The 22567-nt window shown below is 43.9% G+C and overlaps 1 protein-coding gene across 1 annotated transcript in view; it reads right to left on the bottom strand.

Annotated features, from left to right (window-relative positions):
• SPTLC1 (serine palmitoyltransferase long chain base subunit 1) overlaps positions 1–22567 on the bottom strand; it is a 198946-nt gene that overhangs the window by 95143 nt on the left and 81236 nt on the right. Inside the window, exons 3-5 of the mRNA XM_063913669.1 lie at positions 17686–17780; positions 13671–13764; positions 12381–12453 (exon numbers count right to left, since the gene is read on the bottom strand). Of these exons, the coding sequence (XP_063769739.1) occupies positions 12381–12453; positions 13671–13764; positions 17686–17780 (262 nt within the window). The remainder of the gene's footprint in view (positions 1–12380; positions 12454–13670; positions 13765–17685; positions 17781–22567) is intronic.

Raw genomic sequence — 22567 nt, 5'->3', positions numbered from 1 at the left:
TTGCCGTGACTTAAAACACCCCAGCAATCTGGAACATCCTGTATAAATATAGTCAATGTCCGGCACTCCACTGAACAATGTATACTGCGCCCGGTGCCCTCACAGCCAAAATAGAAGCAAGAAATATAGTAATACCCAGCGGCACTCACAGCGTTGAAGATACTGGTAAATAAACGGCCAGACTCCGTGTCAGTCAATCAACGTTTCAATTTCATTTAGAATTGTCGTCAGGATACAAACAAACATAAAAATCTCACCTTATATCCCCACCGCTGTGTGCACGTCTCCCGCCCGCTGAGGCGCCAGTCCAGGACGCCGGAGCTGAGCGCGATTGAATGACGTCAGAGCAGAGCGCCCTCCCGGACGCTCTGCAACCCATCACCATGGTAACAAAAATAAACATATCACCGTGCTGAAAATGATTAACAAAGAGAAAAGCAGCTATTGAACTTCATACTATCTAGTTCCAATCTCTGAGATTGTTTTATATATAGTTCATTAACTTTGATTAATGTTTTTCCGATATTCATATCTGGAACTAGATAGTATGAAGTTCAATAGCTGCTTTTCTCTTTGTTAATCATTTTCAGCACGGTGATATGTTTATTTTTGTTACCATGGTGATGGGTTGCAGAGCGTCCGGGAGGGCGCTCTGCTCTGACGTCATTCAATCGCGCTCAGCTCCGGCGTCCTGGACTGGCGCCTCAGCGGGCGGGAGACGTGCACACAGCGGTGGGGATATAAGGTGAGATTTTTATGTTTGTTTGTATCCTGACGACAATTCTAAATGAAATTGAAACGTTGATTGACTGACACGGAGTCTGGCCGTTTATTTACCAGTATCTTCAACGCTGTGAGTGCCGCTGGGTATTACTATATTTCTTGACTCTATTTTGGCTGTGAGGGCACCGGGCGCAGTATACATTGTTCAGTGGAGTGCCGGACATTGACTATATATATATATATATATATATACACACACATATACACACACACACACACACACACACACACAAATTGAAGAAATCAGAGGCGGCACTCAGAGGCTTTAGAATCAGTGAAAAAAACTTATATTTGTGAGGTCAACGTTTCGGGGACCACCTCCCCGTCTTCAGGACACAAACACAGTGAAACAGTGAACATTAAATACACACTTACCCCCCTCCTCCTTTCGGTCTCCCCGCCAGCGCCCACCGCAGCCACGCCAGCCGCACTTCCTGTCCAGCATTCTGTATGCATCCCGTGGGCGGAAGTGACGTCGCGGTACCCTGCGGGCCGCGTGACCATGGCAACGCTGGGGGGGGAAAAGAAACAAGTGCACACATGAATTTCCGTATTGCCTAACATTAGAGCGAAAAGTATTAATTGCAATGAAGTATATGTAATGCACTGTTTTAAGACACACGTTCGTTTAGATGTGGGTTTGTGCACAAGAATACACTAGGTATTATATATCCTGTCCTCAACTAATTATAGTGATGTACAGGTCTTAATCACTAGAGGAAATTTTTATGGGGGCAAGGTGAACACATGCATGGAATTTTAGACATATTTATTGCCACAGGTTTTAATGATATATTTATGGTATTTCAGCTTAGTGTATTTATTGCATATTTTTAGAATGTGTACAATAGATGTGGGCTCTCTAATGTTAGGCAATACGGAAATTCATGTGTGCACTTGCTTCAGGGAGACTCACTTCACTTCCAAGATCGATCAACACGTTAGCGAACGCTGAGTGGATCCAGACGCTACTAGTGTCCCCTGGGAGAGCGAGAAGCTCTGAATACATTCAGTAAGGACAGACAGATCGTAATACGCCCCGCCGATAAAGGTGTGTGGGGGGGGGGGGGGTGTTATTGTACAGAATTTACAACAGTACAAAACAGAAGCCTACAGGCAATTGAATGAGACTTCAGTATACAGCCGTTTACATAAAGATCCTACTAATACATATAATGATGAGTTGAAGCAAATGTTATTACGGGCTGTGGAGGGTAAAAATAAGAATTTACTTACCGATAATTCTATTTCTCGGAGTCCGTAGTGGATGCTGGGGTTCCTGAAAGGACCATGGGGAATAGCGGCTCCGCAGGAGACAGGGCACAAAAAAGTAAAGCTTTACTAGGTCAGGTGGTGTGCACTGGCTCCTCCCCCTATGACCCTCCTCCAGACTCCAGTTAGGTACTGTGCCCGGACGAGCATACACAATAAGGGAGGCATTTTGAATCCCGGGTAAGACTCATACCAGCCACACCAATCACACCGTACAACTTGTGATCTAAACCCAGTTAACAGTATGACAACAGAAAGGGCCTCTTAAAGATGGCTCCTTAACAATAACCCGAATTAGTTAACAATAACTATGTACAAGTATTGCAGATAATCCGCACTTGGGATGGGCGCCCAGCATCCACTACGGACTCCGAGAAATAGAATTATCGGTAAGTAAATTCTTATTTTCTCTATCGTCCTAAGTGGATGCTGGGGTTCCTGAAAGGACCATGGGGATTATACCAAAGCTCCCAAACGGGCGGGAGAGTGCGGATGACTCTGCAGCACCGAATGAGAGAACTCCAGGTCCTCCTTTGCCAGGGTATCAAATTTGTAAAATTTTACAAACGTGTTCTCCCCCGACCACGTAGCTGCTCGGCAGAGTTGTAATGCCGAGACCCCTCGGGCAGCCGCCCAAGATGAGCCCACCTTCCTTGTGGAGTGGGCTTTTACAGTTTTAGGCTGTGGCAGGCCTGCCACAGAATGTGCAAGTTGAATTGTGTTACAAATCCAACGAGCAATCGACTGCTTAGAAGCAGGTGCGCCCAACTTGTTGGGTGCATACAATATAAACAGCGAGTCAGATTTTCTGACTCCAGCCGTCCTTGCAATGTATATTTTTAAGGCTCTGACAACGTCCAACAACTTGGAGTCCTCCAAGTCGCTAGTGGCCGCAGGCACCACAATAGGTTGGTTCAGATGAAATGCTGATACCACTTTAGGGAGAAAATGCGGACGAGTCCGCAGTTCTGCCCTATCCGAATGGAAGATTAGATAAGGACTTTTATAAGATAAAGCCGCCAATTCAGATACTCTCCTGGCAGAGGCCAGGGCTAGTAACCTAGTCACTTTCAATGTGAGATATTTCAAATCCACCTTTTTCAATGGTTCAAACCAATGGGATTTGAGGAAATCTAAAACTACATTTAGATCCCACGGTGCCACCGGAGGCACCACAGGAGGCTGTATATGCAGTACTCCCTTGACAAAAGTCTGGACCTCAGGGACAGAGGCCAATTCTTTTTGGAAGAATATTGACAGGGCCGAAATTTGAACCTTAATGGATCCCAATTTGAGACCCATAGATAATCCTGATTGCAGGAAATGTAGGAAACGACCCAGTTGGAATTCCTCCGTCGGAACCCTCCGATCCTCGCACCACGCTACATATTTTCGCCAAATGCGGTGATAATGTTTCACGGTGACTTCCTTCCGTGCCTTAATCAAGGTAGGAATGACTTCTTCTGGAATGCCTTTCCCTTTTAGGATCTGGCGTTCAACCGCCATGCCGTCAAACGCAGCCGCGGTAAGTCTTGAAAAAGACAGGGACCCTGCTGTAGCAGGTCCCTTCTCAGAGGTAGAGGCCACGGTTCGTCCGTGAGCATCTCTTGAAGTTCCGGATACCAAGTCCTTCTCGGCCAATCCGGAACCACTAGTATTGTTCTTACTCTTCTTTGCCGTATGATCTTCAATACCTTTGGTATGAGCGGCAGAGGAGGAAACACATACACTGACTGGTACACCCAAGGAGTTACCAGTGCGTCCACAGCTATTGCCTGTGGATCTCTTGACCTGGCGCAATATTTGTCCAGTTTCTTGTTGAGGCGAGACGCCATCATGTCTACAATTGGTCTTTCCCAACGGTCTATTAACATGTTGAAGACTTCTGGATGTAGACCCCACTCTCCCGGATGAAGATCGTGTCTGCTGAGGAAGTCTGCTTCCCAGTTGTCCACGCCCGGGATGAACACTGCTGACAGTGCTATCACGTGATTCTCCGCCCAGCGAAGAATCTTGGCAGCTTCTGCCATTGCACTCCTGCTTCTTGTGCCGCCCTGCCTGTTTACATGGGCGACCGCCGTGATGTTGTCCGACTGAATCAACACCGGCTTTCCTTGCAGGAGAAGTTCCGCCTGGCTTAGAGCATTGTAGATTGCTCTTAGTTCCAGAATGTTTATGTGAAGAGACTTTTCCAGACTCGTCCATACTCCCTGGAAGTTTCTTCCTTGTGTGACTGCTCCCCAGCCTCTCAGGCTGGCGTCCGTGGTCACCAGGATCCAATCCTGAATGCCGAATCTGCGGCCTTCTAATAGGTGAGCCTTCTGCAACCACCACAGAAGTGACACCCTTGTCTTTGGTGACAGGGTTATTCGCAGGTGCATCTGCAGATGCGACCCTGACCATTTGTCCAACAGATCCCTTTGGAATATTCTTGCATGGAATCTGCCGAATGGAATTGCTTCGTAAGAAGCCACCATTTTTCCCAGGACTCTTGTGCATTGATGTACTGACACTTTTCCTGGTTTTAGGAGGTTCCTGACCAGATCGGATAACTCCTTGGCTTTTTCCTCTGGAAGGAAAACCTTTTTCTGAACCGTGTCCAGAATCATTCCTAGGAACAGCAGACGAGTTGTCGGGATTAAATGGGATTTTGGAATATTCAGAATCCACCCGTGTTGTCTTAGCACCTCTTGAGATAGTGCTAAAGCTGTCTCCAGCTGTTCTCTGGACCTTGCCCTTATTAGGAGATCGTCCAAGTATGGGATAACTAATACGCCTTTTCTTCGAAGAAGAATCATCATCTCGGCCATTACCTTGGTAAAGACCCGAGGCGCCGTGGACAATCCGAACGGCAGCGTCTGAAACTGATAGTGACAGTTTTGAACAATGAACCTGAGGTACCCCTGGTGTGCGGGGTAAATCGGAACGTGTAGATACGCATCCTTGATGTCCAAGGATACCATAAAGTCCCCTTCTTCCAGGTTCGCTATCACTGCTCTGAGTGACTCCATCTTGAACTTGAACTTTTTTATGTAGAGGTTCAAGGACTTCAGATTTAGAATAGGCCTTACCGAGCCATCCGGCTTCGGTACCACAAATAGAGTGGAATAATACCCCTTTCCTTGTTGTAATAGGGGTACTTTGACTATCACCTGCTGAGCGTACAGCTTGTGAATGGCTTCCAACACCCTCTCCCTTTCGGAAGAGACGGTTGGTAAGGCAGACTTCAGGAAACGATGAGGAGGATCCGTCTCTAATTCCAACCTGTACCCCTGAGATATTATCTGCAGGATCCAGGGGTCTACCTGCGAGTGAGCCCACTGCGCGCTGTAATTTTTGAGACGGCCCCCCACTGTCCCCGAGTCCGCTTGAGAGGCCCCAGCGTCATGCTGAGGTTTTTGCAGGAGCCGGGGAGGGCTTCTGTTCCTGGGAAGGAGCTGCCTGTTGGTGTCTCTTCCCTCTTCCTCTGCCTCGTGGCAGGTACGACAAGCCCTTTGCTCTCTTATTTTTGTAGGAGCGAAAAGGCTGCGGTTGAAAGGTCGGTGCCTTTCTCTGTTGGGGAGTGACTTGAGGTAAAAAAGTGGATTTCCCGGCAGTAGCCGTGGCCACCAAGTCTGATAGACCAACTCCAAATAACTCCTCCCCTTTATACGGCAAAACCTCCATGTGACGTTTTGAATCCGCATCGCCTGTCCACTGTCGTGTCCATAAGGCTCTTCTGGCTGAAATGGACATAGCACTCACCCGAGATGCCAGTGTGCAAATATCCCTCTGTGCATCACGCATATAGATAAATGCATCCTTTATTTGTTCTAACGACAGTAAAACATTGTCCCTATCTAGGGTATCAATATTTTCAATCAGGGATTCTGACCAAACTACTCCAGCACTGCACATCCAGGCAGTTGCTATAGCTGGTCGTAGTATAACACCTGCATGTGTGTATATATTCTTTTGAATAACTTCCATCTTTCTATCTGATGGATCCTTAAGTGCGGCCGTCTCAGGAGAGGGTAACGCCACTTGTTTGGATAAGCGTGTGAGCGCCTTGTCCACCTTAGGGGGTGTTTCCCAGCGCGCCCTAACCTCTGGCGGGAAAGGGTATAATGCCAATAACTTTTTTTGAAATTATCAACTTTTTATCAGGAGCAACCCACGCTTCATCACACACGTCATTTAATTCTTCTGATTCAGGAAAAACTGTTTGTAGTTTTTTCACACCATACATAATACCCTGTTTTACGGTATCTGTAGTATCAGCTAAATGTAACGTCTCCTTCATTGCCAAAATCATATAACGTGTGGCCCTACTGGAAAATACGTTTGAATTTCTACCGTCGTCACTGGAATCAGTGCCCGTGTCTGGGTCTGTGTCGACCGACTGAGGCAAAGGGCGTTTTACAGCCCCTGACGGTGTTTGAGGCGCCTGGACAGGCATTAATTGATTGTCCGGCCGCCTCATGTCCTCAACTGACTGTTTAAGGGAAGATAAACCATCACGTAATTCCACAAATAAAGGCATCCATTCTGGTGTCGACCCCCTGGGGGGTGACATCTGCATATTTGGCAATTGCTCCGCCTCCACACCAATATCGTCCTCATACATGTCGACACCACGTACCGACACACACCGCAAACTCACAGGGAATGCTCTAATGAAGACAGGACCCACTAGCCCTTTTGGGGAGACAGAGGGAGAGTCTGCCAGCACACACCACAAAGCGCTATATATACAAGGGATATCCTTATATTAAGTGCTCCCTTATAGCTGCTTTAATATATATATATATATAGCCATTAATGTGCCCCCCCTCTCTGTTTTACCCTGTTTCTGTAGTGCAGTGCAGGGGAGAGACCTGGGAGCCGTTCTGACCAGCGGAGCTGTGACAGAAAATGGCGCCGTGTGCTGAGGAGATAGGCCCCGCCCCTTTTTCGGCGGGTTCTTCTCCCGCTATTTTTCCAGTCAGGCAGGGGTTAAATATCTCCATATAGCCCCTATGGGCTATATGTGAGGTATTTTTAGCCTTGTATAAGGTTTATATTTGCCTCTCAGAGCGCCCCCCCCCAGCGCTCTGCACCCTCAGTGACTGCCCAGTGAAGTGTGCTGAGAGGAAAATGGCGCACAGCTGCAGTGCTGTGCGCTACCTTATGAAGACTGAGGAGTCTTCAGCCGCCGGTTTCCGGACCTCTTCACGCTTCAGCATCTGCAAGGGGGTCGGCGGCGCGGCTCCGGGACCGGACTCCACGGCTGGGCCTGTGTTCGATCCCTCTGGAGCTAATGGTGTCCAGTAGCCAAGCAGCAAATCCACTCTGCATGCAGGTGAGTTTACTACTTTCCCCCTAAGTCCCACGTTGCAGTGATCCTGTTGCCAGCAGGACTCACTGTAAAGAAAAAAACCTAAACTAAACTTTCTCTAAGCAGCTCTTTAGGAGAGCCACCTAGATTGCACCCTTCTCGTTCGGGCACAAAATCTAACTAGAGTCTGGAGGAGGGTCATAGGGGGAGGAGCCAGTGCACACCACCTGACCTAGTAAAGCTTTACTTTTTTGTGCCCTGTCTCCTGCGGAGCCGCTATTCCCCATGGTCCTTTCAGGAACCCCAGCATCCACTTAGGACGATAGAGAAATCATTACTTCCGCTGTATATGAGGCTCTGTTTCAGGACTACCCAGTGGCACCGGTATTTTATACCATTCCTAAAATCCACAAGGATTCCGAAGTGCCACCGGGTCGCCCTATAATATCTGCTAGGGATTCTGTCTATTATAAGGTCTCACAGTACCTTGATCACTATTTTCAGCCGGTTATACAGTCTCAATTAACTTATTTGAAGGATACTACCTCATTGATTAATAAACTGGCGGAATTACCCCAGTTCACAGAGGACTGCATGCTCTGCACGTTGGACGTGGTGAGCCTCTACACCAATATCCCACACGACAGGGGTGTAGAGGCAGCCAGACGTCTATTGTCCACGAGCACGCTATACAAAGGTCCTGATCTTGGTTTTTTCTTAGATCTTCTGAAACTTACCCTGGTACATAATTACTTTTTGTTCGACAATGGTTGGTTTGAGCAGAGACAGGGGTGCGCTATGGGTAGTTGTGTCTCCCCTGCCTTTGCAAACTGTTTCATGTTCGAAATTGAAAGGAAGTTGTTCTTCACGAATTCAGAAATTGCCGATAGGATAAAGTTCTTTGTTCGTTATATAGACTATTTGTTTTTAATTTGGTCGGGAACTGAGGAGCAATTCCATGATACAAGTGATTAATGAGTCTGATGAGAACATCAAATTTACGGCTAGTATCAGTAAGACAAGGGTAAATTATTTGGATGTGAGTATCTCCATTAATGAGGGCCGAATTCACACTGAGCTATATAAGAAGCCCACAGATAAAAATACCCTTTTACATGCGGCTAGTTTCCATCCACCATCTACTAAGTACAGTTTTCCTTACTCCCAGTTCCTCAGGGTCCATAGGATATCGGATGATCCAGTGCGGGCTGAATCTGAGATCAATTAAATGGCCCTGAGGTTCAAGGTGAGGGGGTATGACTGGGATGAGTTAATGGGGACTAAAACTAAAGTATTGAGCATTGATAGAGATACATTATTACAACATTCAGAGAAAAATTCAAACATGATGCAGAATAAAATTCCATTTGTGCAGAGATGGTCTGTGGTTAGCAAGGAAATTAAAAAAACATGCCAGGGACATTTGGCCGGTGGTCTCTACGGATAAAGATCTGAGGATATTAAATGATAAAATGTCGTTGCCAAGTTATACCAGAAATAGAAACCTTAAAGATTATCTGGTGCATAATGATATTTCAAAGTTTAAACCTGGTCCAGTCCAGACATTTCTAACCAAGAAGCCGGGTTGCTACGGGTGCATAGGCTGCACCACTTGCAGCTATATGGAAGTAGGACCCGGCTTCTCTCATCCACATTCGGGAAAATTTGTAAAAATAGACAAAATATTGACATGTACAAGTACTCATGTCATTTATTACATACGTTGTCCCTGTGGGTTGTTTTATATTGGTAAGACGATACGACAGTTCCGTGAAAGAATGGCCATGCATAGGTCTTCAATTAGAGCGGAATTGGGGGGAGAGAGTCAAACGCAACCAGTGGCACGCCACTTTGCGAGATTTAAACATAACTTGTCAAGTTTGAAATATAAAATCATAGATCAGCAACCTGATAATATTCGTGGGGGTAACAGAAATAAATTGCTGTTACAGCGTGAGGCAAGATGGATTCATCGCCTCAACACAATAACTCCAGGTGGCCTTAATGAACAATTGTCATTGCATTGTTTTTCCTGATGTCTCTATAATTGGCTTTCTTGATCTATATGCTATGAATGTTTTTTCTGATTGATATGTTACTATATACTAATGATAGTATGTATACCTGTGGAGAGTACTATTATAAAAGAGTATTCTTAAGATCAATGTTTTAACTGTACCGTTTTGATGGAAATGACAGATGAATCATATGTACTGTATTGTTAAGCAATGTTAGCACTGTGTGTTCATCTCCAAGGTAACCGGCACGCAGCGTGGGACGTGAGCGCGTTACACAGGTTCTGTGCAATGACGTCATCTATCCCCGCCAGCGGACCGGGCCGAGGGGACGCGGGACACGAGGGTTTGGTGAGGTATAAAAGGTATGTGAATGTATTGTATATGTTGGTCTGACGAAAGTTAATACATAACTGAAACGTTACCGTAACTAGAGCGCTGTCTCTGTGATTTCTTTATCTGAAAAGTCCTCTTGGAGTGCCACCCAGTCATATTGGAGATATATATATATATAGAGAGAGATAGAGAGATAGAGATATATATATCTATCTCTATTTATTTCTCCTGTGACATGACAGAGTTTAACAGAAATCCACCCAATTTGTGTTTTCACCACAGAGAAAAGTGGCCAAGGATCGCCTTCTAATGGGTATGTGAGGTATTGCACACACATATACAAAAGTCGCATTCGTCTAAATTTAAAGGTCTTTAATATATGAAGGAAAGCATGCTAATACAATCTTTAATTTCAGTATCTATGGGCACTGACGCAGCATCGCAAAGTTCTGATTTCTTTTGCTATGAAGATTCCTATATCATTAAAGTAACACTCGATAATGCTTAACCAAGCTTATCTACAGGCAATCATGCATCAGCACATGGCATATTTACCAAAGCATGCTTCTTTTAAAAAATTTCTTCTCTAGCAAAAAGTGCCTACCAGTGTACTAGGGCCCTCATTCCGAGTTGTTCGCTCGCTAGCTGCTTTTAGCAGCATTGTACACGCTAGGCCGCCGTCCTCTGGGAGTGTATCTTAGCTTAGCAGAATAGCAAACGAAAGATTAGCAGAATTGCTACTAAATAATTCTTTGCAGTTTCTGAGTAGCTCCAGACCTACTCACAGATTGCGATCAGCTCAGTCTGTTCAGCTCCTGGTTTGACGTCACAAACACGCCCTGCGTTCGGCCTGCCACTCCCCCGTTTCTCCAGACACTCCCGCGTTTTTCCCTGACACGCCTGCGTTTTTAGCACACTCCCGGAAAACGCTCAGTTACCACCCAGAAACGCCTCTTTCCTGTCAATCATTCACCGATCAGCAGTGCGACTAAAAAGCGCCGCAGGATCCACAGCAAAACTGTTACGTTTTTAGTTAAATAACTAAGCGCATGCGCCCTGCGTGCCTTGCGCATGCGCATTTTGCAACAAATCGCAGCATAGCGAAAATCGGCAACGAGCGAACATCTCGGAATGACCCCCTATATCCTTCTATTCACCACACTTTATGTAAGCACACTAAATTCATGGCTGTGGACAAGCAAAGGTGAATGGAGGCTGTACTACCTGCAGTATATGCAGCACATACAGGTGGACAATGGTTAACCCATATGTTTTAAACATATATAAATGTAAGGTCTTCTCTGAAATAAGGGGTCTATTTATCATCAACTCTGCCATAACATTATTATTATTTAATCTTTTAGGTTTTTTTTTTTTTGTTTGTTTTTTTAAGAATAAATGCTTATTTAGGTTTTTCTGAAAAGACCACATCCAGAAACAAGATAAAGGATGTAATAAGTTTAGGGACATTTTGGATGTCTCCAAGTGAGTAAATGGAAGTAGGGACTGTAAAAGCAGCGCTGGAGCCTAAACGAAGTACATAATAAACTTCAAATAGTGGCTCAGATTTATCAAGCCTTGGAGAGTGATACATTGCTCAGTGATAAAGTAACAACCAATTAGCTCCTAAATGCCATGTAACAGGCTGGGCTTGAAAAATGTCAGTTAGGAGCTGATTGTTTGGTGCTTTAGCACTGTGCTATTTATCACTCTCCAAGGCTTGATAAATCTGGGCCAGTGTCTTGAAAACCATTCAAGTGCTTTTTTCCATACACAGCTTTGGTAATCGCTTGCTTCCAAATTGATCTATAAAATCCATTTTCCATTATTATGCTCTGAATATACTATAGGGATCATAATTCACATTGATGAAGAATTTAGTTCCAAGCATATTTCATGAGGAATAGATGATAGAAGATATCAATTCATGAATAAGGTAGCCCAACAAAATGATTTGCATATGGTGAAATCACCAGGGGGCATAATAAGAGGGGGGTAAAGTGTGGAGCTCTCTTGGGAGTTTTAAAGCTCTGAGCGTACTGATTTGCAGTTATCTCCTTGTATCCCTTGCTTATTAGATCTGTACGCATTAACAGCTAGTATTCAGTGACCGCGGATTTGCAGTGCGGTTCACTCCATCAGTGATGCACAACAAATAAGTCCCAATAAAACACCAATGCTCTTATTTATCAATGAGTGTTAAATGTCACCAGCCAATCCGCTCCTAACTGTAATTTTCAAACAGTCTGTAACATGGCAGTTAGGAGCTGATTGGCTGGTGCAATTTATCACTCACAGTGAAATTTATCACTCACTGAAAAATAAGGCCACAAATGTGTTTAAAATATCCAAGCAGTACCAAGTGGAGACACACCAGTAAGTTAACCCCACTCAGACAACAATACCGGATATGAAACAACTGAAAAAAGAAAAACAAGGAACACCTAATAGTGCATAAAAAAGGAAACCTTTAGAATTTATTGCTTCTTGAGTAAAGCCAGCCATAACAAAGTCCATGTAAGAAACCTGGAGGTGTGGTCAGGTACACGTTGTTGCTCTAGGTTTTTATTATGTTTGTAAAGAAGCAGTTTCTGGAAGAAGATCCTTTTATGCACTAGGAGGTATCTCCTTCTCCTTGCTGTTCTGTCTTTGCCTTACACCATGAAAGGGGTACTCACCAAATGTACCGTAAAACCCTCTCGGACCACATGTCCCAACACCATACTTCCTAAGCGATGCCAATGCTGCACTCTGAAATGGAGAGAAAGAGAGAGAGAGAAAAAAATTGACTATGGCACTATTGAAAGTAACCATCAACTATAGTGCTTAACAGACAATTATAAAACAAGATTTTTTTTTTTTTTACATGTGATGGCAATAACCCCATCAGTGCTACACCTATAAATACTGAAACATATACTATACCTAACACACAGAATGAATTGAGGTGTATTGGAGAGCATTACATGATCAACATGAAAAGCCAGCAGCAGCACAGACACACATTAAAATAAGAACAAATACTTGTGTGTCAACGGAACAATTAAAAATATAAGGATAATAATCGTGTTTTATGCCCGGTGTGTTTAGTTGCATTTATTGCAGTGGACAGGAACACAGCAAGAGATTGGAGGCATTATTTATTTCTTAACTTATATTCATATTGAAGTTTAAGATGTCGTCAAATTTCTACCTATAACCACCTGATGTACAGTAGTGTTTTTACAAATTAAGACTATGGGTGGAATGTTATTAAGTCAGAGTTCGCCCAACGTGCTGAACTCAGAATTTTTTTATTTTTTTTTAAAGGGCAATAATTTATAAGGCATAGTTATGACTTGTAAATGACTGCCCCTTTAAAAAAAAAAGTCTGAGTTCAGCCAGCATCCCGCACGTTGGGCGGTGAACTTGGACTCCATTACTTCCCGCCCCATATGATTTGATTTTAGTGCACGTTCCAATAAGCATTCCCCATTGTACTAAATAAAAGTTTACCACATCTGAATGCAAAAAGTATGGAGGACAGCTTCAAAATATGTGGATCATATCATAAATATTTTCAATATATGTAAAACTGGCCATACACAAAGTTTTTATTGGTGTACCTGGTTGTTTTAGATAAACCTGGCACACAGTTATTTGTCCATTCCAATAAAATCTGATAAGCTTGTACAGGATAGTGATAGGACAGAATGAAGAATCCTGTTAGGCAATAAGTGGATTGACCCAAATGCACAGTCTCTGCTCTGGGAAAAAAGAACACGGTTTACCCATTTAAATCCATAGACCACCTAACGAAACTGGAAAGAAGTGTTTAATCAAACAAGGGATCTCGCCATTTGCTGGTCATATTGTATAACCACAGCACCGACTGACTCACCGAGCCAGATACAAAGAAGAGTCATTACTGAAAACTGTACATGGCATAGGATTTATAAAGCAGAACAGAAATAGATGATGTTACTAACCTTAACTCTATCATTATCAAGTAGGCCAAGAAAATTGAAAGAGGCAAAGTTGATGCATTCTTTTCCATTGACAACAATCTTGTGATTTGGTGGGCTGCAAGATAGGTCATAATGGGGAAACAAAATTAGGTTTAGCCAGAATTCACATTACAAGTATTGTTAAACCTAAACCTGTAACTTATTTAAATGAAAGGAACATTTAGAAACACAAATGCAAACAGTTTGCAACAGTTTGTAAAATCCCATTTACATAGTCCCGTTTGCGCAACAAAAACCAACTAATTCTGAATCCCTGGGTGGCTCTTATATAACTCCTTATCCTACAGTGGCGCTTTCAGCCTAGATAAGCACTTCAAAATTCTTTTTCTCCAAGCTAACATACTATAGGGTAGTTTTGTGTTATTAAGAGGTCATACAGATTATTCAATTTGCATTGTACTTCTGTATTACTTATTTGGCATTTACTATAACTGTCCTTTGAAATCCTACGGCCAGAACCGCCTACAAGCGGCGAACAGAGAAAATATACACACTAAAGGTTCGGTATTTATGCAAGGGTGCTAGTATTGTATGCGTGCACTTTGCTCCTCCTGCCCAAACAAGTACAACAGAAATGTCCTGCATACAGATGTTCCCTCATACATCTAGCCTCAAGTCGCCATGCACCACAAGATACCTGGTGTGAGTGAGACGGCAGTTCCTGTGCAGCTCTTCTAACGTTGGGTAAATAAGACGCACAAGCAGACTCTGCTGATTAAAAGAATATGCAACCTGCCTACATTCTGTGTGCGATTGCAGCTGTAGCTGCACACAAAATGCTACGTTACAGTGTTTTCTACAGAATATAAGCATGACAGAGTCTGCTTGTGCGCCTTATTTGCATTGCAACGCGAAGAGGACGCATTTCGGGGGGAAAATGCACAGAGACACCTGGCGTTCGTAAACGTGCTCACAACAAGGCACAACAAGAAGGGCTGTTTAACGTGACTGCAGGAACGATGGAGGAGGACACATTTGTAGCATCAAATTTGAAACTATTAAATTTGAAACACAAGCCACAACAAAAAGCACACAAGGTAAAACATGAGTGGAAAAAGTGGGGAGGGGGGTAGCCTATGAACTGTTTGTACTTCATGTTCTATTTAATATAATTTACAGCAAATTTCTATTATATATATATATATATATATATGTATACACACATATACATACACATACATATACACACACATACACACACTTGGGAAGAGGTTACTCAATTAGTACCTCAGTCAGTTAGATTATACCATCTGTGAACAAACAGGGATATCCCTAAAATCTGGACTGTTGGGTGCCTTTAGGACCGCAATTGGAAACCACCAGAATAGGCTCCTCTAACTGGGCAAAGTGCTTCTGCTGCTGCTGCTTTGATCAATGAGAGCTGCACCATTTATTCCTATGAGAGTATACGCGAAAGACCACTCATTCGTGTCAGGTACCCACTGGGAGAAGTTGCAGCATTATTTTTGCTTTGGTAAGTACCCTTGGATGCCTACATGGACCAAAGAATCAACCTCATAGTATTATGTATTGAGAAATTAGCAAAACAAGAGGTCTGGGGTTGTTTTATTTCAATAATTTTTCCTTTACAGACAAAATGACAGGTGCCAGGTCATGCTAGCACTTAACAGGTTTGGCAACAGTTTCTAAAGCCACCACTTCGCAAAAACACAGTTTCTATACTTCTAATTATCAAAACATAAATTAGTGCACCAACATTCTATTGTAATCTAAAGTCTATGGGGTTATTCAGGTTTGTTACAAAAAAAAAATAATAAAAAATAATAATAATCACACTAAAGGGCAAAACCATGTTGCACTGCAATTGGGGCAGATGTAACTTGTGCAGAGAGATTTCAATTTGGGCAAGTTATATTGTTTCTGGCTATTTTATTTTTAGGGTGTGTACACACTGAGATATTTTCTTTCGATTTTGACTATATAGTCAAAATCGCAAGTAAAGTTAGTGCAGATCGCAAGGTGAAAGTCACCTTGCGATCCCGATTCGATCCCGATGCGTGGTCCCGCCAGGTCGGCATCGCAAGAAAAGATAGACTGTGCAGGCAAGTCAATCCTTGCTAGATTGGTGTACTATCTAGTTCATCTCACATGTCAATGACATCTCACATAAGCCAAAATCGTAAGCACACAGTCCATATCTCAAGAAAAGTTAGTCAAAATCTGTGCTATCTGGGCTCCAGGAAGTTCAAGGGAAATCGCAAGTGAAAATCGGGCATAGCAAGAATCTCACCGTGTGTACACACCCTTAAACTGCAATTTAGATTTCAGTTTGAACACACCCACCCAAATCTGAATCTCTGCACGTTACATCTGCCCCACCTGCAGTGCAACATGGTTTTGCCCAGTTGCTTGCTTTTTTCCATTTGCTTACAAATCTGAATAAGGCATTACAGTCTCAGCATTTTTCCAGCGTTTGGGCTTTAGTAAAAGAGTGCAATGAAATTCTGTTGGAAAACCACAGAAAATGTAAAGCCACTGCTAAGTAAATAATAGGATTTTAAATACCTACCGGTAAATCCTTTTCTCGTAGTCCATAAGGGATATTAGGGACACATTAGTACGATGGGGTATAGACGGGGTCCAAAGGAGAACCAGGTACAGTCGGACAACGCCACGGCTGCGGCGTACATCAATTGACAAGGAGGGACAAAAAGCCGAGCCTGCATGCGAGAAGTATCAAGAATACTTCTCTGGGTGGAAAGAAATTCAAGAGCACTGTCGGCAATCTTTATTCTGGGAGTGGACAACTGGGAAGCAAACTTCCTGAGTCGCCATGATCTCCACCCTGGGGAGTGGGGCCTACACCCTCAGGTGTTTCAACAGATCGAGAGGTGGGGTTGCCCCCAGATCGACAAGATGGCGTCTCGCCTCAACAAGAAACTTTGCTGCTATTGCTTGCGAACCAGAGACCTTCAGGCATGTGCAGTACATGCAGTGGCGTTGCCTTGTCCTTACCAGCTGGTCTACGTATTTCCTCCAATTCTGTTGATCCCAAAGGTGCTCAAGAGGATCCAACATCAAGGAGTACAAGCAAATCTGCTTGCCCTGGAGAGCGTGATACGCGGATCTTCTGGGTTAGTCCATAGAAGACCCTTGGCCTCTGCCAGTAAGAAGGGATCTTCTTCAGCAAGGTCCGTTTGTCTACCCGGACTTTACGACTGCTTCGTTTGACGGCATGGAAGTTGAGCGGAACATCCTAGCTCACAAGGGACTTTCCAAAAAGGTCATTGCCACTATGGTGCAAACCAGGAAACCTGTGACGTCAAAACACTATCCTGGAGCCACATAAGGCAGAAAGGATCCTGCATTAGGAGGAGGTGCAGGTCCTAATATGCCATATGGAGCATTATGGGGTTGCTCCAAGGTAGGTAGCTCTTAGCTTAGATATATTTAAGCAAGGAGCCATTATCATGTGGCTTTTTGCTGGGTAATCATAGACCCAGATTGGGGTTATGGAGGTGTGGGGTGTGGTGCCCCTGGATTGGCTGAGCTGGATGGCTTCAGTGTGGCATACCTTTACATTCTATTAACACTTACTAATTTCTTTAACAATATTTCTTATTTTAATTACATCTCATTTTTGCATCACTTTCCTTATAGCTTCGGCTTCCTAACACTAATTTATTAACACTATAGTTTTTTCACTGGTATGCTGCCCTGGGCTTTCTTGCTTATGCTGATCTTTGGGGTGCCACACCCTGCACCTAGATATAGACCTAGGGATCATCAATATACAGAGAGAGGCCTTGACGTGGCTTGGGGGCTTAATCATACATTTGCGCAAATATTGTAACCGAGATCTCTGAATTCTAATATTGTGTGGGATTTATATCCGCTTACTGCTATCATTCAGGGTGCTGGGGGAAACAAAATGCTTTTTTGTTTGCTATAAACATGTAAGGTTATTCATGGGAGTACACATTCATTAGGGTACAACAGAATAAGAGTGAATTACCCGGTAACAATGTTATAATTGAGTGCTGGGTGATCTTTAGAGATAGGTGGGACAAGCGGCTCCGGGTGCCACTCATCAATCAATTCTTCCTTCTCCTGCAAATCCAACACAAAACAAAAGTGAATGACAAATAAGAGAACAGTAATTCAATTAGCTATTCTACTACATATACCTACAGTGCAATGCACAAGTAACAAACGTATGCAAATTAAATTCTGTATACCACAATGCAATTAATGCATTTTATAAATAATATTGGAATGATATGTGAAGCTGAAAGAAACAGCTAAGATTTGGCTGGTCTTATGGTGAAAAGAGTTTTGGGCGTATGGTACATGTTTAATAACATACTATTTATATTTCGAATATTATCACGTTAATCTGATGTATGAATATAAAATGCATAGAACAGGTCTTTTTAAAACCAATATAAACCAACCATTTTGTTTCCATAACAAGCCCCCTCACATACTATTAGCAAGACACATTGGGGAGGAATTCAATTCCAGGTGAAGGGTGTGAATTGGAGTCGCATTTAAACGCTGGCAATGGCACTGCATCTCGCACCCTTTGCCTGTCCGACTAAATCCAGAATACGTACAAAATTGCTTGCTTCCCTATGGGGCAGCAAACAATTTTGTGAGAGAATGGGCTGCCGCACGGATTTGATTTTCCCTCTGTCAAAGTCGAAAAATATTGCAGTACACACATCATGTACAAACTACACACAGATGGCCTCCATGCGCGTACTTGCTCTGCTGTGCGTGCGCATATTCGCAATTTGCGTATGGTCGCTTCCGCGGTCCTGCGCATTAGCGCGTGGTATGAGTATTTACGGTAGAGTTTGTGAGCGCATGGAAGGCTATCAAAACACATTACATATTTAATCCAAATAGTGCACAATGTACACATAGTCCCCCTGCACCACACCAGAAAGTAACAGCAGTTTAAATGGTAAAAGAACAAAGAGATTCACCTTTACAGGATAGGAGGGGACAGAACAAGGTTGCAAGGTGATGTTTGGTATCCAGCTGTAGGGTATTTTAAGGGTAACATTCCGGTGTTGGTTTGAAAAAGATCGCATGTTCCTGCGGATAGTTATGTGCAGGAGCAGAATATAGATATAAACTGTATTTACTGTACATTACGTATGCGGCGGGAATCCAGAGGAGACCACCCACAAGAGCAGTTGGAAAAGACATCGCCTACCTATTCAAACCGACCTATGACCTCTCCTGCACTGTAAATGTGCATCCCTGTGTCCAATGGACAAAGAGATTACAGTATCTATTGTATTGCTTTTTGGAAGAATTGTATAAAGAGAGCCTGCTGCAGGCCTGGTCAGACACAAGACTCACAACGTTATCTATCAGATGACGGAGGACCAGACTGGGTAGCGCGGCGAATCCACTCACGTATGTAACATTGACTGTAGCCATTTACTCTGTTATATTGTATTGTATTGTTTGTATTGTAACCCCCTTTCAGCAATAATACGCTGTGGTGTCGGAACCCAGCGGAAAATTTTAATCTGGTGTAGTGTCTTCATTGCCCTGCTAAGGTTTAAAGTGTATTATCATTGCATTGCATTGCTGAAAAAGGTTTAAAGTGTATCTCTGGGTGTGTACGCGCTGTGAGTACTTTGTACCGCCAGCGCGGCGTTTGTACGCTAAGTCCGTACACAGCAGGGTACTTTGTACACTAATAGCGTACAAGGTACACAGAGTGTGTATTAAGTACAGCGGCCGCAGCGGCTCCATGGTAAAGTGTATTTAAGGTGTGTTTAAGGTATAGCTTTCATTCCTAAGGATAAATCAGCATTATCACCTCCATTATACACCTTGGAATCATGACAAAAGGGAGGCCTATTGAAAACTGGTCCATTAAAAGAGAAAAAAAAACAAACAAAAAAACTGTCCATAGTAAACATTATGGGTTTTTGCTTCATTAATTAAAGAAACAGGATTTAACAGTGAAAAATAAAACTACAAGAAAAGCCTTTTATGTATGTGTGTTTTATCCCTTTGGTATACAGGAGTGATTTTATCATGACGTATATCCCTTCTGTTCTCTAAGCTCTACATTTTAAGCTCAAAGTCTTTCCTGAAAAGATTTGTTATGCAGCACATGAATCATTTTAAAGCCCAGTCTGCATATATTGATCTTGTGTTAATGTATTTTTACGCAATAGGGCTTCCAGAAAATACTCAAGGTTAGCACTTACCATTATACCTATATCTACTTCACCCATCTTACTTCAAAAGGTGATTTGAGTCATCAATTCCCACTAAACTGTAGTACTCTTATACATGGGTGTAGCCTACCAAGATGGACATGAGTTACTACAACTCTGTAGACTGACTATATAATACATCAGCATCACCTACTAACAGACACTGGATAAAGATTACAGTTTATGGGACAGCAATCTTAACATGGATTTTGATGTCCAAAACTACACCTTTTTATTTATTTATTAACAGTTTTATATATTGCAGCATATTCCGTTGCACTTTACAACTGGAAACAACAGTGATAAAATAAAACTGGGTACTAACAGACAGCCAAAGAAATAGGAGGGCCCTGCTGGCACACTTACAATCTATAGGGAAATAAATAAGAATTTACTCACCGGTAATTCTATTTCTCGTAGTCCGTAGTGGATGCTGGGAACTCCGTAAGGACCATGGGGAATAGCGGGCTCCGAAGGAGACTGGGCACTCTAAGAAAGAATTAGGACTACCTGGTGTGCACTGGCTCCTCCCTCTATGCCCCTCCTCCAGATCTCAGTTAGGGAAACTGTGCCCGGAAGAGCTGACACAATAAGGAAGGGATTTGGAATCCCGGGTAAGACTCATACCAGCCACACCAATCACACCGTACAACTCGTGATACTATATCCAGTTAACAGTATGAACAACAACTGAGCCTCACGAACAGATGGCTCATAACAATAACCCTTTAGTTAGGCAATAACTATATACAAGTATTGCAGACAATCCGCACTTGGGATGGGCGCCCAGCATCCACTACGGACTACGAGAAATAGAATTACCGGTGAGTAAATTCTTATTTTCTCTGACGTCCTAGTGGATGCTGGGAACTCCGTAAGGACCATGGGGATTATACCAAAGCTCCCAAACGGGCGAAAGAGTGCGGATGACTCTGCAGCACCGAATGAGCAAACTCAAGGTCCTCCTCAGCCAGGGTATCAAACTTGTAGAATTTTGCAAATGTGTTTGAACCCGACCAAGTAGCAGCTCGGCAAAGTTGTAAAGCCGAGACCCCTCGGGCAGCCGCCCAAGAAGAGCCCACTTTCCTCGTGGAATGGGCTTTTACAGATTTAGGATGCGGCAGTCCAGCCGCAGAATGTGCAAGTTGAATCGTGCTACAGATCCAGCGAGCAATAGTCTGCTTAGAAGCAGGAGCACCCAGCTTGTTGGGTGCATATAGGATAAATAGCGAGTCAGATTTCCTGACTCCAGCCGTCCTGGAAACATATATTTTCAGGGCCCTGACTACGTCCAGTAACTTGGAATCCTCCAAGTCCCGAGTAGCCGCAGGCACCACAATAGGTTGGTTCACATGAAAAGCTGAAACCACCTTAGGAAGGAATTGGGAACGAGTCCTCAATTCCGCCCTATCCATATGAAAAATCAGATAAGGGCTTCTACATGACAAAGCCGCCAATTCTGATACACGCCTGGCCGATGCCAAGGCCAACAGCATGACCACTTTCCACGTGAGGTATTTTAGCTCCACGGTTTTAAGTGGCTCAAACCAATGCGACTTTAGGAAATCCAACACCACGTTGAAATCCCACTGGAGGCACAAAAGGGGGCTGGACCTTAATGGAACCCAATTTTAGGCCCATAGTCACTCCTGACTGTAGGAAGTGCAGAAATCGACCGAACTGAAATTCCTCCGTTGGGGCCTTCCTGGCCTCACACCAAGCAACATATTTTCGCCAAATGCGGTGATAATGTCTTACGGTCACATCTTTCCTAGCTTTAATCAGCGTAGGAATGACTTCCTCCGGAATGCCCTTTTCTTTTAGGATCCGGTGTTCAACCGCCATGCCGTCAAACGCAGCCGCGGTAAGTCTTGGAACAGACAGGGCCCCTGCTGCAGCAGGTCCTGTCTAAGCGGCAGAGGCCATGGGTCCTCTGAGATCATTTCTTGAAGTTCTGGGTACCAAGCTCTTCTTGGCCAATCCGGAACCACAAGTATAGTTCTTACTCCTCTCCTTATTATTCTCAGTACCTTGGGTATGAGAGGAAGAGGAGGGAACACATAAACCGACTGGTACACCCACGGTGTCACTAGAGCGTCCACAGCTATCGCCTGAGGGTCCCTTGACCTGGCGCAATATCTTTTTAGCTTTTTGTTGAGGCGGGACGCCATCATGTCCACCTGTGGCCTTTCCCAACGGTGTACAATCATTTGGAAGACTTCTGGATGAAGTCCCCACTCTCCCGGGTGGAGGTCGTGCCTGCTGAGGAAGTCTGCTTCCCAGTTGTCCACTCCCGGAATGAACACTGCTGACAGTGCTAACACATGATTTTCCGCCCATCGGAGAATCCATGTGGCTTCTGCCATCGCCATCCTGCTTCTTGTGCCGCCCTGACGGTTTACATGGGCGACCGCCGTGATGTTGTCTGACTGGATCAGCACCGGCTGGTGTTGAAGCAGGGGTCTTGCCTGACTTAGGGCATTGTAAATGGCCCTTAGATCCATAATATTTATGTGTAGGGAAGTCTCCTGACTCGTCCATAGTCCTTGGAAGTTTCTTCCCTGTGTGACTGCCACCCAACCTCGAAGGCTGGCATCCGTGGTCACCAGGACCCAGTCCTGTATGCTGAATCTGCGGTCCTCTAGAAGA

Source organism: Pseudophryne corroboree, chromosome 1 (genome assembly GCF_028390025.1).
Source record: "Pseudophryne corroboree isolate aPseCor3 chromosome 1, aPseCor3.hap2, whole genome shotgun sequence".
Classification (NCBI taxonomy): Eukaryota; Metazoa; Chordata; class Amphibia; order Anura; family Myobatrachidae; genus Pseudophryne; species Pseudophryne corroboree.
The sequence above is the reverse complement of the archived record's forward strand: the minus strand, read 5'-3'. Positions and strand labels throughout refer to the sequence as shown.